Source organism: Anabas testudineus, chromosome 11 (genome assembly GCF_900324465.2).
Source record: "Anabas testudineus chromosome 11, fAnaTes1.2, whole genome shotgun sequence".
Taxonomy (NCBI): Eukaryota; Metazoa; Chordata; class Actinopteri; order Anabantiformes; family Anabantidae; genus Anabas; species Anabas testudineus.
In genome coordinates, this window is record NC_046620.1 from 1,746,118 (window position 1) to 1,761,822 (window position 15,705).

Consider the following 15,705-nt stretch of genomic DNA (forward strand, 5'->3'; position numbering starts at 1 on the left):
TCACTAATATGTTTCTGTGTCTGTTTGTGCGGTGGGTTGAGTTTTATTTTAACACTCCTTAAACTATCGCTTCAACATAATACAGATTTATTTTATCAATCAGCCTTATTGGATGTTCATGCTTCAAATGAAACTGATTGTACCTCCACCACTGTAACTGTTTGACATTTGTTTAACAGTATCATTGTATTTTGTTATTTTAAGGGGGGGACGTCTTCTCAGTAGGAAATTACAGTAGTAACACATGCATGAACCAGTTCCTCTGCATCACTTTGACACAGGATGCTCCATATTTTAGCAAAATCCCTGAAGTGGAAGAAGGCAGATCTTTAGGGTGATGATCATCATCCAGCAAGCTGCAGACCAGTGGAGAAAGAAGCTGCTGAAACTCTAATCCATGTTTTTTGTCACATCCCAACTACAATAACATATTAAATCATGTGTCATAACTTTATTCTTCAGAAATATAAGTTATTTTAAGATAGATTAAATCTAATTAAAAGCATTATAAATATAATGTGAGTATGTTGGGATTTAACATGAATCTGAAATCAGATTTTAAATCAAATAAATAGTTGAGACATTGAAATTCTGTAAAAAAAAATAAAATAAAAATCAGCTGTTTCCACGGTCGTCTATGATGCTTCTCTCTAAAATGTAAACAGTGGCTCTGTTTTACTCAAACACGCTTTTTTTTTTTTTCAAGTTTAGTTCATACAAACCTCACAGTCAACTGAACTTAATCTGAGTTACCAGGAGCAAGGACCAACTTGGTGTGCCCCCCTTTGACCACCCCTATAAAAATCCTCTGGGGGGGGCCACTACTGAGTTTGGATTTTGCTATTATCACCTGCGTTTGGACCTCACCTCTCTCCTCTTCAGTATTCTCCTTTAGACCCCGACTCTGACCTGACCCTAAAGACTTCTAAGTGCTTTATGATCTTTTTACTCTGATCTGCTTTTACCCTGACATTTGGACCTTGTATTGAGATTGTGGACGTTTGACTCTCTTTGCAATGGTTGTGTGTGAACTGTTAATGGACTTGATTTCTGAGTTTGGATTTTGCTATTATCACCTGCGTTTGGACCTCCCCAGTCTCCTCTTCAGTTTTCTCCTTTTTTCACTTCCCCACCTGAGCCTCTTAAAATAAACATTTCAACCAATCCAAATATTGTCGTGTCCTCCTTAACAGTTGTTCGAGGTACAAACCTCAGTTTCTCATAGGTGCTGAAAACTTTGGTCGTCATATTCACATCTTTAAATGTAAAGAATATTCAGTAGTTTGATACTAAACTAATTCAGAGTTTTATTGAAATTAGAATCTTTTCAGTGTTGTTAAAAAGTCAATGTAGTAAAACTTATGAGTAAGAAAGTGAGTTTTCTGTGAGTTGTTGAATTTATTTGCTTTAGTACTGACAGTATATGTATATGTACAAATAGTTTTAACTAGATCATTCATCTTTGCTTTTTAATGATTCAAATACTAAAGTTCCTCTAAAGAACATAGTTCTGTCTTCTGAGGGTCGTGTCAGTTATTTTTTCTTTGATCATAAAGTTTGTGATACTGTTCTTTCTTTTTACAGTATGTCCAGTGTATCCAGAAAGTCTTCACAGCACTTCACATTTTCTACACTGTGTTATGTTACAGCCTTATTTCAAAATAGATCAAATTTGTTATTTTCCTCATAATTCTACAAACATCCTATAATGTCAAAGTGAAAGAAGGTTGTTTGAAATCTTTTTGAATTCATTAAAAATAAATACACAAAAAAATCTAATGTACATGAATATTCACAACCCTTTGCCATGACATTCAAAATTGATCTCTGGTGAATCCTGACAGAGAGAAAAGGGCCTTAGTCAGGGAGGTGACCAAGAACCTGAGGTTCACTCTGAGAGTTCTCCAGCTTTTCTCTACCAAGACCATCAGACCGAGATTCCCTGGTCTGATGAAAACAAAGATTGAACTCTTTGGCCTGAAAGCCAAGTGTCATGTCAGAATGAAACCAGGCACCGCTTTGCACCTGGCCAATACCATTCCTACAGTAAAGCATGGTGGTGGCAGCATCATGCTTTGGGGAAGTCTTTCAGTGGCAGGAACTGGGAGACTAATCAGGATAGATAGAAAGATGAATGCAGCATTATACGGAGACATCATTGATGAAAACCTGTTCCAGAGTCCAACACCTGAGAGGTATTGCAAATATGAATGGGAGAAACTGCCCAGAAATAGGCACCAAGCTTGTAGCATCATACTCAAAAAGACTGGAGGTTGTAATTGGTGCTACAAGTGATTCAAGAAAGTACTGAGCAAAGACATAATTGATTTCAGTAATGAGAGGAAGATTGAATATTGGTCTTTAATTGGCTAAAACCCCCTGAGGCCAGGTTAGTAGAGGTTTAACTACAGCAATCTTTAAAACCTGGGGTATGTAGTCTGTTAGTAAAGATAGATTGATCTGATCTAATATGGAAGATGATCAAAAGTAAAACATTTTTAAGCAGTCTCGTTGGGATGGGGTCTAAGACACATGTTTGATGGTTAATTATTTTTTTGCAGTTTATGACAATGTATTGTTACATTGTGTGTACAGTATAGTGAATTAATGTTGTTTTCAAGTTCAAAGTGAGATGTATTTTATACACAGTACATGTACTGTTAGTGTGTGTGTGTGTGTGTGTGTGTGTGTGTGTGTGTGTGTGTGTGTGTGTGTGTGTGTGTGTGTGTGTGTGTGTGTGTGTCCTCAGTGAACTGTATCAGTAGCTTCCAGCTGCAGCAGTCAGTTCAGTTTCTGTTCAGTCTGACTGAGGGAGGTTTTTGTACGACCACTTTTCACTGTGTGAACACATGCTGACTGTTGATATAATGAAAACTCTGACAGTAATAAACTGCTGCATCTTCAGTCTGGACTCCACTGATGGTCAGAGTGAATCCCTGATTGTCGAGTGTTAGCATAGTAAATGAGGAGTTTAGGAGTTTCTCCATCTTTCTATTGGTACCAGGATAAATGGTTAGAATAAATATTCTGACTGGTTCTACTTCAAAGTAACTTTACTGAACCTTTATTTACCTGCTCTAAGTAATTATGACATATGAACAGAAGAGTTATGTTTTAAGTGTAATGTTATATTGTCAAATTTATCAGTTCAAAAATTTAGTAACTAAAATATACAAAATTTTTGTTGAGGTAAATTTCAGCCCTTTTATAACAACTTAATTTTTCACTTTACACTTCTAAAAGTTGTCATTATTAAATTATTCAAAACAACAAGCAATTGTTATTTGATGTGTGACTAAATTTACACATGCCCATCATTCAATTTTGACTGCAGGGTTGGATCACATTAACTTTTGCTCTTTTAACACATTTTAAATTAACAATGTGTATTTGAATGTAGCAGAACTCAAACATACTGAGAAACATGAAAAAATGTATGTTATTATACATTTTATATGATAATTATATTGTCTTTTGCAAATAATCCCATAACATAAAATACAGTTTTTAACAGACTTTGTAAAACATTAAATTAAAGTTCAGCCAAATCTTCCTCACACAGTTTGATTTAGTCCAGCTTCGACTGTGTGATGTTTGTCTCTGTGCTGATTTCCATGAGAGGTTTCTTACAGGAAGTGAAACAATGTGTGAGTCAGTGACTGGTGGAGCAGAAAAACCATCTGACAGAAACTCCTTCAAGGAGAAAATCAACTGTCACACAGTAAAGGTGTCCAAGTATCTGCTGTTTGATGGACAGCTGAGTGCTCTATGTCCTCTAAGCTGATTGGTGTCTCCTACTGTAGGTGATGCTCGTCCCACCCTGACGGTGCTGCCCCCCTCCAAGGAGCTGAAGCAGGACAAGGTCACACTTGTGTGTCTGGCCAACAAGGGCTTCCCCTCAGACTGGACTCTGTCCTGGAAGGTGGACAGTCAAGGAGGATTGTTGGGTTCTTTCTTTGAATTGATGAGGTTCGACCTTATTTTGTGAAGTGCACAGAGATAATTCTGTTATGATTTGGTGCTGTATCAATAAACTTGAATACATTTGAATTGACAGCAGCAGCAAGGAGGAGATCAGGAGTCCCGGGGTGCTGGGGAAGGACAGACTCTACAGCTGGAGCAGCACCCTGAGGATCCCTGCAGACCAGTGGACCAAGGTGAACTCTGTGACCTGTGAGGCCTCCCAGGGCTCCCAGAGTCCAGTCACAGAGACTCTGAGGAGAGACCAGTGTTGACCTGAATCACTGGGACTCTGTTACTGGTTTTCCTCTGCTACTGGTTTTTCTTCTGCTCTCCATCTCTGTCTTTTTCTTTAACTCAGTCTCTAATGACGTGTTTCATTAAAAATATCTTGTTGTTGCTTTCGCTTTGTAACGTTTTGATTATTTCAATACAATAAAATAAAATCTCATTCAAAACATTTGTTTCTGCTTATTCATCTAAAGTGATGTCTCATATTGAGCCTACTTATTTTTTAATGCTTACAAATTTACCCAGTGTTATTCAAAAACTAACAAAAACTACTTTATTACAGACACTGCACTCATCTATGACAAAAATAACTTTGTCATATGATCAACAACTTATATTTAAATGTATTGAAAATCTACATTTACAGAAAAAAACAACAATGAATACTTTAAAATAAATACAAAATCATCAGACTCTAATCAATGATAAATATTAAGGTTCAACAATGAGCATTTAACTTATATTACTATGATTTAAATTTTATAATATTATGTGACATTAACTTTAGTGTCAAAGGCCATTTTTTAAGTCTCTCTGATTCTGAGCAGATGTTGATTCAGATCAGTTCCTCTGAAGCTGAGGGAGGTTTTTGTACGACGGTGTTTCACTGTGTGAACGGGAAGCTGTTACCCTGCTGACAGTAATAAACTCCTGCATCTTCAGTCTGAACTCTACTGATGGTCAAAGTGTAGTCAGGATCAGATCCAATTCCACTGAAACGATCTGAAACTCCAGACTGACGAGAAGCTGCATCATAAATCAATAGTATAGGAGCTTCTCCAGGTTTCTGGAGGTACCACTGCAGATTATTACCAACATATGAACTGACTTTACATCTGATAGACACAGTCTGACCTGAAACAACAGACAAAGATCCAGGAGTCTGAGTCAGGACGATGTCACCTGATGAACCTGGAAACCATGAAACAGAGGAGAAGGGTTCTTGAGACAAATCCAGTTCGGACAAAGATGATCAACATCCAAACAGAAGAGGATCATTAGTTTAACATGGACAAGAGATGGAAGAAGGTCAATGCTGCTGGTTCCACTGGTTCTCCATCATAGCAGAACATCATTGTGGTGAACCTGGTTCCATCCTGAAGCCCAGTTTTCACAAGAGAGTCTCACCCTGAACAAGGAGCCCCAGGGTGGCCAGCAGTAGAGTCAGAGACATCATCACTGTGCTGCCGCTGTGTCAGTGTCTCTGAAAGACCTGGACAGACACTGATCAACACTGGTCTCTTAACAGCTGGGAGCAGAGAGGCAGGAGACATATGCAAACACACACAGTCAGTCAACTGGAGCTGTCAGCAACACATCAGCAGGTTTCTCATCACTGCTGAAAACTTGGTCGTCATATTTATATCTTTAAATGTAAAGAATATTCAGTAGTTTGGTACTAAACTAACTCAGGGATTAATGGACATCAGAATATTTTCACTGTAATTAAAAAGTTCATGTAGTAAAATTTATGAGTAGTAAAGTTAGTAAACAACTTCAAAACCATTTAAACACATGGTTCTTTTCAGCTCTGGAGCTTCTGATCAAAGAACATGACCATTTTCAGCAGACAGAGTTTGACCCAGTTAATATTTCAATGTTCAGACCACTGTGAAGAAGAACTCCCAGAAATACTCAGAGGAATGTGAATTTGGACATTCAACATTCAGTGAGAACTGGCTGACTCCATCTGAAAACTCCTCAACAAGAAGAGGATGAACTCTGTGGAGAAACAGTTTAGTCAGCTGATGTTTCCAAGGTCACAATGATTGTTCAGTTTCTATGTATTTGTTGACTTTGAGTCTCGTGTCAGAGAAAACATGTTCCTGTATTTGCTTTAGTACTGACAATTCCTGTACCAAGCATGGTTCTAAGTTCTGGGGTCTGAGGGTCGTGTCAGTTATTTTTAGTTTTTTTTTTTATCATAAAGTTTCTGATACTGTTCTTTCTTTTTACAGTACAGTGTATCCAGAAAGTATTTACAGCACTTCACATTTTCTACATTGTGTTATATTACAGCCTCATTTCAAAACAGATTAAATTTATTATTTTCCTCAAAATTCTACAAACATCCCATGATGTCAAAGTGAAGAAAAAAAAATTACATATACATAAGAATTCACAGCCTTTGCTATGACACTCAAAATTAAACTGTGGTAAATTGTGAGAGTGAGAGAAAGGCCTTTACTCTGAAAGAGCTCCAGCTTTTCTCTGTAGAGAGAGGAGAACGTCCCAGAAGAACAATCATCTCTGCAGCACTCCTCCAATCAGGCATCTATCGTAGAGTGGTCAGACGGAAACCACTCCTCAGTAAAGGTTTGTCAAAATGCACCTGAAGGACTCTCAGACCATGGGAAACGACATTCTCTGATCTGATGAAACAAAGATTGAACTCTTTGGCCTAAAGGCCAAGTATCGATGAAATCAGGCAGCTCTCTGCACCTGACCAATACCATCCCCAGAGTTAAGCATGGTGGTGGCAGCATCATGCTTTGGGGATGTTTTTCAGTGGCAGGAACTGGGAAACTAGTCAGGATAGATAGAAAGGTAAATGCAGCATGATACAGACACGTCCCTGAAAACGTGTTGCAAAACGTTCTGGACCTCAAACTGGGGCAACAGTTCATCTTTCAACAGGACAAAGTCTGTAAGCACTCATCCAAGATAACAAGAGAGTTGCTACGTAATAACTCTGGGAAAGGCCTTGAGTGGTCCGGCCAATTTACTGATAATCATCAAATGTTCTACAGCATGTAGCAAAATGTTGCAGTCTGATATAATAAAGAATAATTTAGCTTTACTCTGCTCAGTTTTTAATTGAATGGATCAGAAAATGGCTGTGCTGATATTCCCTATCGAACCTGGGAGGTACTGCAAATATGAATGGGAGAAACTGCCCAGAAATAGGTACTAAACTTGTAGCTTGACACTCAAAAACACTGGAGGTCTTAATTGGTGCTAGAAGTACTTCAACAAAATACTGAGCAAAGACATAATTGATTTTAGTAATATAAGAAAGATTGAATATTGGTCTATAATTGACTAAAACCCTTGAGTCCAGAGTAGACTTTTTGAGTAGAGGTTTGACTACAGCAATCTTTAAAGCCTGGGGTACGTAGCCTGTAAATAAAGATAGACTGATCTGATCTAATATGGACGTGCTGATCAATAGTAAAACAGTAGTCAGGATAGGGTCTAAGAGACATGTTTGATGGTTTAGAATAATAGATATGAATTTAGCAGTCTAAACATGAATGAGGTCTTACTGTATAAACCTTTTTTAACACACAAAATTATCTTTATCCACAATTGTACTGTACTGTATTTTTGAGGTAACAATGGAAATGGAAAACATTTAGCTGTTTAAACCTTAAATTAGGTTTTTGCAGTTTATGACAGTATATTAAATGTTACATTGTGTGTACAGTATGTTTACTGACACATGATAGTGAATTAATGTGTTTTCAAGTTCAAAGTGAGAAATAGTTTATACACAGTACATGTATTGATAGTGCGTGTGTGTGTGTGTGTGTGTGTGTGTGTGTGTGTGTGTGTGTGTGTGTGTGTGTGTGTGTGTGTCCTCAGTGAACTGTATCAGTAGCTTCCAGCTGCAGCAGTCAGTTCAGTTTCTGTTCAGTCTGACTGAGGGAGGTTTTTGTACGATCACTTTTCACTGTGTGAACGACCACTGACTGTTGAAGTAGAATTCACCACAACAGTAATAAACTGCTGCATCTTCAGTCTGAACTCCACTGATGGTCAGAGTGAAATCAGTGTTTGATCCACTGCTTGTAAAACGATCTGGAATCCCTGATGCTCGATTGCTACCATAGGTTATGAGCAGTTTGGGAGTTTCTCCATCTTTCTGTTGGTACCAGGAAAGATCTTCTCCATCATCTACTCTATGACTGGTTTTACAGTTGATGTTGACGGTTCCTCCCAGATCAGTTCTCACTGCTCCTGGCTGGGTTGTGGTGTACTGACCTCTGGACTCTGAGGATACAGAGACAACATGAAGCAGCAGCATCATGGTTTTGTGGGCTTCATTTCAGAGGGACACATGTTGATAGAGGAGAGGAGTTGGATTCTCTGGACTTTACCTGTGAAGCAGCAGCAGAGGAGAGTCCAGATGAGGACGGAGATCAGAGTCATGTTTTGGATGAGGAGGATTTCTGTGTCTTCTGTTGTCATGAAGGACAGCTGTCAGTCATCCAGGGTTCAAGTCTCAGGACTATAAACTCTCCCAGAGCACTGGAGCATGGTGCTGCTGATGCAAAGTGGCTCTATGGAAATGTTCTGACCCACTTCAACAGGGACTTGGATCAATACCATGATGATGATGATGATGATGATGATGATGATGATGTTTATCAATTAAAATGTATATTACTGTACAAATGTGTAATGGGGCATATTATTCAGATTTTTTAATTTAAATTTATTTTATTTCTTTGGACCTAATTATTTAATTTCCATACAGAATTTTAAAAATTTAATAAATTTGCACCAAATACACTACTAAAATTTAAAATAACACTTTTTAATCAGAGTTTAGCATCAAGTCAGTTCAACTTCTGTGATATTGATCTTTTCAGTTAAGTAGCAGAAGAAGTTGTTCATTAGTTTCAGCTGCTGTGGTGTTAGTGAAATTAACAACAGGTGAACTAGAGGAACAACTATGAGACGACTTCCAAAACAGCAAAGGTTTAACAGATAGAAACCAGTGATAATTTTGTTCATCCGCATTTATTTCTGTCATTTATTTAGTTTGCATTTGGCTACGGTCAGTGTCACTACTGGTAGCATGAGGTGATACCTGGATCCTTTACGGACGAAGACCAGACATTCAAACTCCTCCAGGATCACATCAATACGTGTCACTGTTAGACTATTTGCTTTCTCCCGGCACAGTCTGAAGATCACAGAGGAGTTTCCAATAGACAGACAGACAGTTACTCTAGGAAAGCTGGGCAGGGTCATTGAAGGTCATTAACCCATCAACAGGATCAGTATCTGTTACTTTGTGTAAAGAAGAACAGGATAAGCTCTATCAGAGACTTTCAAAATGACCTCGAGCAGGCCACTGGTGTGAATATCTCTAACCAAACAATCAGAAACAGACCTAGACAACAGCACCCTCAGTGCCATGAGGTGTCAGGATGAAATCCTTGGACCCACTGTCAGACCCTACACTGGTGCAGTGGGTGTTGGGTTCCTTCTGATGACAATGGTGGAATGAAGTTTCAGTACAATGGACGAAACTGCTGAATCTTTTTTTCACTTTGATTTTCTTGGTTTGATTAAATTCATCCTCTGTAGGTTGTTAATTTTTATTTTTATTAAACGATGTGTCATCTTATTTTTAACATCACCCAGTCCATATCAGTGTAGAACTCCAACAAGAATATTTAATACTCACTGAGATTTGATGTGTTTTCAAAGTGTTCCTTTAATTTCTTTGAGCAGTGTGTTTATTTCTTAAATACTCTTATTTTTACATTTTGTGTTTTTAACACTGAGACAGTTTTAGTTGAGTTTGTTTGTTTCAGAGTCAGAGAGCCGTGTCTCTCTACAGTCAGAGGTTTTTGTACGACGACTTCATCTGTTTGTTTCACTGTGGTACACGTTCGGTGGAGGAACCAGACTGGATGTTGGAAGTAAGTCAAATATATAACAATTCTTTTTTGTTTCTTTGATTTTCTTTGGAGTTCCTTTACATTAAACTTACCAAAATAAAACTGTGGAGTTTCTATGTTAAATTCTAAGTTTTGCTAAAAGTCTCTGCTTTAAAAGAAAAGATTTGTTTTAGCTTCAGAAATCTGAAAATAGACTAATAGTTAGTACATCAAGTATCAGGACAGTGGATAAATGATTATTTCTATATTTAAGATTAAGACCGAATGTTGAAGGTTTGTAGGTTTAGTTCAGTTTGTCAGAGTCAGAGAGCCGTGTCTCTCTACAGTCAGAGGTTTTTGTACGACGACTCACTGACTTTGTTTCACTGTGGTGGACTTTTGGTGGAGGAACCAGACTGGATGTTGGAAGTAAGTTTCTGCACTAATTCTAAATATGATCTTAAAGTAAGATCTTAAATTCAGATTCTGACATTTCCTGTAAATAAAATTTTATATTTTAGTTATTTATTTATTACTCCTGTTACTAATTTGTCTTTTTCCATCAAAGAGAAAAACCGTTAGTTTTTATTTCCTGACACAGTGATGACTTAGAATTAATTGAAATTCAATTTCCTCAGTTAAAACTGAGCAGAGTGAAGATATTTATGTGGAAATGATCCTTTATTATATCAGACTGTTTAAACATTTTGTTACATGCTGAAAAATATTTGATGATCATCAGTGAATTTTCTGTATTTCTTCATTTTCCTCTGAATATTTTAAAGACATGAACATTTAAGATGTTTGATTATTTTAACAGTTACATTTTTTACCTCATGTTGTTTTAAGGTCAAACTGTGTGACTGTCTGATTTCCATGAGAGGTTTCTTACAGGAAGTGAAACAATGTGTGAGTCAGTGACTGGTGGAGCAGAAAAACCATCTGACAGAAACTCCTTAAAGGAGAAAATCAACTGTCACACAGTAAAGGTGTCCAAGTATCTGCTGTTTGATGGACAGCTGAGTGCTCTATGTCCTCTAAGCTGATTGGTGTCTCCTACTGTAGGTGATGCTCGTCCCACCCTGACGGTGCTGCCCCCCTCCAGTAAGGAGCTGGATCAGGGGAAGGTCACACTCATGTGTCTGGCCAACAAGGGCTTCCCCTCAGACTGGACTCTGTCCTGGAAGGTGGACGGCAGCAGCAGCAGCAACAGCTGGGAGGAGGTCAAGAGCCTCTCTGTGCTGGGGAAGGACGGACGCTACAGCTGGAGCAGCACCCTGAGGATCCCTGCAGACCAGTGGACCAAGGTGAACTCTGTGACCTGTGAGGCCTCCCAGGGCTCCCAGAGTCCAGTCACAGAGTCTCTGAGGAGAGACCAGTGTTCCCAGTCCTGAGCTGACTCACTGGGACTCTACAGCTGGTTTTTCTCTGCTTTCTGTCTTTGTCTTTTTCTCTCTGTCTTTTTCTTTAACAACATCTTGTTGCTTTTTAATATTGTTTGTTTCAATACAATAAAAATCTTCTGTTCAAATCAGGTATTTTCACGTCTCTTATTATAAAACACAAATAAATGTTTATGTCTTAATTTTACTAAGTGAACCTTCAAACTTATATTCCACTGATAATCCTGTTACTGGTATAATTTAGACTAATTCAGTACAATAAACATCTGTTCATCACATCGGTTGTGTTTGTGACTGAAAGAGGGTTTTTGTCTAAGAGCTTCATGAAGTCCAGAGAAATTTAACAGTTTAAAATCAAAACTACTTAGAATTTAAATAAAAGTTCAAAATGTGGTTTTATATGATTTATTTTTTAATATAATACAACTTTATTTAATCATCAGTCTTTATGTGTAAGATTCATTTGATGGATTTCAGTATGTAATTTAGTAGTAAAAAATATTCACACTGAAGTAACAAAGCAAATACTAATAGTTCTGTTCTCTGTAGTTCTGTTTCTGTATTATTACATATAATTTATGTTTAGTTGCTAAAACTAAGAATCAGTAGTTTAACGAGTTTAACGTTAACATCAGTGGAACAAAACGTCCCTTCTTACTTTTTATCTTTAGTACTGAAACTCGTCTGTTGTCATGGTTCAGCAGTGATGACTGACTGTTGCCATGGTTACTGAGCTCAGAGACAGAAGTGAAACACTGAAGACCAGTTTGATCCAAACTCCCAGTTTCACTAAGATGTTTCTGTGTCTGTTTGTGCGGTGGGTTGAGTTTTATTTTAACACTCCTTAAACTATCGCTTCAACATAATACAGATTTATTTTATCAATCAGCCTTATTGGATGTTCATGCTTCAAATGAAACTGATTGTACCTCCACCACTGTAACTGTTTGACATTTGTTTAACAGTATCATTGTATTTTGTTATTTTAAGGGGGGGACGTCTTCTCAGTAGGAAATTACAGTAGTAACACATGCATGAACCAGTTCCTCTGCATCACTTTGACACAGGATGCTCCATATTTTAGCAAAATCCCTGAAGTGGAAGAAGGCAGATCTTTAGGGTGATGATCATCATCCAGCAAGCTGCAGACCAGTGGAGAAAGAAGCTGCTGAAACTGTAATCCATGTTTTTTGTCACATCCCAACTACAATAACATATTAAATCATGTGTCATAACTTTATTCTTCAGAAATATAAGTTATTTTAAGATAGATTAAATCTAATTAAAAGCATTATAAATATAATGTGAGTATGTTGGGATTTAACATGAATCTGAAATCAGATTTTAAATAAAAAAATAGGTGAGACATTGAAATTCTGTAAAAAATAAATAAATAAAAATCAGCTGTTTCCACGGTCGTCTATGATGCTTCCCTCTTACGTTATTCACTGTGTGAATGGCCAGCTGCTACACTGCTGACATTAATAATCTCCTGAATCTTCATTCTGAACTCTACTGATGGTCAAAGTGAAGTCAGAACCAGATCCACTTCCACTGAAACGATCAGAAACTCCAGACTGACAAGTTGTAGCTTAATCTAGCTAAATCTTAGCTAAATCTTAATCTGTTGATGGTTTTAACAAAAAATATGTTCATAGAAATGAACCAGGTCTTTAAACACATCATAGAAAATGAAAATATGCTGAAGTTTGTGGCTTCATTAAATCATTTAAATGAAGTATGTTCTAAACAATATTACAGATATAGTAACTTTATAGAAGAGAATAATTTTAGTTATTTTTCCTCTGGTGTAGTTTGGTGTATTTCAGGTCCTATGAGGACTCTTTGTCTTTGTCTCTGTGCTGATTTCCATGAGAGGTTTCTTACAGGAAGTGAAACAATGTGTGAGTCAGTGACTGGTGGAGCAGAAAAACCATCTGACAGAAACTCCTTAAAGGAGAAAATCAACTTTCACACAGTAAAGGTGTCCAAGTATCTGCTGTTTGATGGACAGCTGAGTGCTCTATGTCCTCTAAGCTGATTGGTGTCTCCTACTGTAGGTGATGCTCGTCCCACCCTGACGGTGCTGCCCCCCTCCAGTAAGGAGCTGGATCAGGGGAAGGTCACCCTCATGTGTCTGGCCAACAAGGGCTTCCCCTCAGACTGGACTCTGTCCTGGAAGGTGGACGGCAGCAGCAGCAGCTTGGAGCAGACCAAGAGTCCCAGGTCGCTGGGGAAGGACGGACGCTACAGCTGGAGCAGCACCCTGACGATCCCTGCAGACCAGTGGACCAAGGTGAACTCTGTGACCTGTGAGGCCTCCCAGGGCTCCCAGAGTCCAGTCACAGAGTCTCTGAGGAGAGACCAGTGTTCCCAGTCCTGAGCTGACTCACTGGGACTCTGCTCCTGGTTTTCCTCTGATCCTGTTCTCACTCTTTGACTCTGAGTCTTTCTCGTTTTCTCTTTTTATCTCTGATTTATTGCACATTAGTTTTTATGTCAATAAAAAATCTGATCATCAAATAAATTCTGTTTCCAGTTGTAGTTTTTGTTTCATCAACACATGATTCTCAAACTTTGTGTATGAGATTAACACAGTTTGATTAAACCTTTCTTGTTGTTATTGGGAACATGTTTGATTCATTGTTCCATTTCCAACACATCAGTCAGTTCAACCTGAAGTGGTTTTCTACATATTGGAACTAGTTCAGAGTCCACATGGACTGAAACCTCTGCTCCTTCACTCTGAAGTCTGCACATTAATCCTCTGTAGGTTGTTCATCACACGGAAATTATAAGTGTGTTTGATCCATGATGATTGGCTAAGTTCAGCTGTGTGATTCTCTGCTGCCGAGCAGCTGAATTTATTTGTCTCTAAGTCAAAAACTTAAGAGACACAGCAGGAAACAAGATGAAAATGTATAAAAGATAAAAATAAATATGTTTGAATTAAAAAGCAAAGCTGTCACTGAAAGAACTGTAAAACAAATGGATTCCAAATCAGTTAAAAAAAACAGTTTAAATGTGTATATATATATATACAGTGAGGGAAAAAATTATTTGAACCCCAGCTGATTTTGTAAGTTTGCCCACTAACAAAGAAATGATCAGTCTATAATTTCAATGGTAGGTGTATTTGAACAGTGAGACACAACAATGACAAAAAAAATCCAGAAAAATGCGTTTCAAAAAGAGTTATAAATTAATTTGCATTTCCACGAAGGAAAGAAGTATTTGATCCCTTCGAAAAACGTGCTTTAGTACTTGGTGGCAAAACCTTTGTTGGCAATCACAGAGGTCAGCCGTTTCTTGTAGTTGGCCACAAGGTTTGCACACATCTCAGGGGGGATTTTGGCCCACTCCTCTTTGCAGATCCTCTCCAATGTTTGGCAACTCGAACCTTCAGCTCCCTCCACAGATTTTCTATGGGATTAAGGTCTGGAGACTGACTAGGCCACTCCATGACCGTAATATGCTTCTTCTTGAGCCAGTGATTTGTTGCCTTAGCCGTGTGTTTTGGATCATTGTCATGCTGGAGTACCCAACCAGGACCCTTTTCAATGCCCTGACTGAGGGAAGGAGGTTCTCACCCAACATTTGACGGTACATGGCCCCATCCATCCTCCCTTTGATGCGGTGCAATTGTCCTGTCCCCTTGGCAGAAAAACACCCCCAAAGCATAATGTTTCCACCTCCATATTTGACAGTGGGGATGGTGTTTTTGGAGTCATAGGCAGCCTTCCTCCTCCTCCAAACACAGCGAGTTGAGTTGATGCCAAAGAGCTCGATTTTGGTCTTATCTGACCACAACACTTTCACCCAGTCTTCCTCTGAATCAGTCAGATGTTCAGTGGCAAACTTCAAACGGGCCTGTAGATGGGCTTTCTTGAGCAGGGGGACCTTGCGGGCACAGCAGGATTTCAGTCCTTCACGCATAGTGTGTTACCAACTGTTTTTTTGGTGACTATGGTCCCAGCTGCCTTGAGATCATTGACAAGTTCCTCCCGAGTGGTTCTTGGCTGATTCCTCACCGTTCTCATTATCATTGAAACTCCACGAGGTGAGATCTTGCATGGAGCTCCAGACCAAGGGAGATTGGCAGTTAATTTATGTTTCTTCCATTTGCGAATAATTGCACCAACTGTTGTCACCTTCTCACCCAGCTGCTTGGCGATGGTCTTGTAGCCCATTCCAGCCTTGTGTAGGTCCACAATCTTGTCCCTGACATCCTTGGAAAGCTCTTTGGTCTTGGCCATGGTGAAGAGTTTGGAATCTGGATTGATTGATTGCTTCTGTGGACAGGTCTCTTTTATACAGGTAACGAGCTGAGAGGGCTGCCAATGTCAGCTCGTTACCTGTATAAGATCCACCTGGGAGCTAGAGATCTTGCTGACGGATAGGGGATCAAATACTTCTTTCCTTCATGGAAATGCAAA

General features: G+C 38.6%; 4 gene segments (V, D, J or C); 3 read left to right on the forward strand and 1 right to left on the reverse strand.

Annotated features, from left to right (window-relative positions):
- LOC113153590 overlaps positions 1-4,645 on the forward strand; it is a gene marked incomplete at its 5' end in the record, with an annotated part of 31,187 nt that extends 26,542 nt beyond the window's left edge. Inside the window, one exon of the C gene segment in view lies at positions 4,258-4,645.
- A 3,276-nt stretch (positions 4,646-7,921) lies between these two features.
- LOC113153594 lies at positions 7,922-8,404 on the reverse strand. The segment is given in 2 exon segments: positions 7,922-8,244; positions 8,352-8,404. Coding segments are annotated over 2 exon segments (375 nt in total).
- A 1,795-nt stretch (positions 8,405-10,199) lies between these two features.
- Positions 10,200-11,314, forward strand: LOC113153595. The segment is given in 2 exon segments: positions 10,200-10,295; positions 10,932-11,314. A coding segment is annotated over 1 exon segment (258 nt).
- A 1,996-nt stretch (positions 11,315-13,310) lies between these two features.
- LOC113153596 lies at positions 13,311-13,896 on the forward strand (the record flags this gene model as incomplete). The annotated part of the segment is given in 1 exon segment: positions 13,311-13,896. A coding segment is annotated over 1 exon segment (342 nt), but the record flags the coding sequence as incomplete, so codon positions are not given.
- Positions 13,897-15,705: the final 1,809 nt, after the last annotated feature.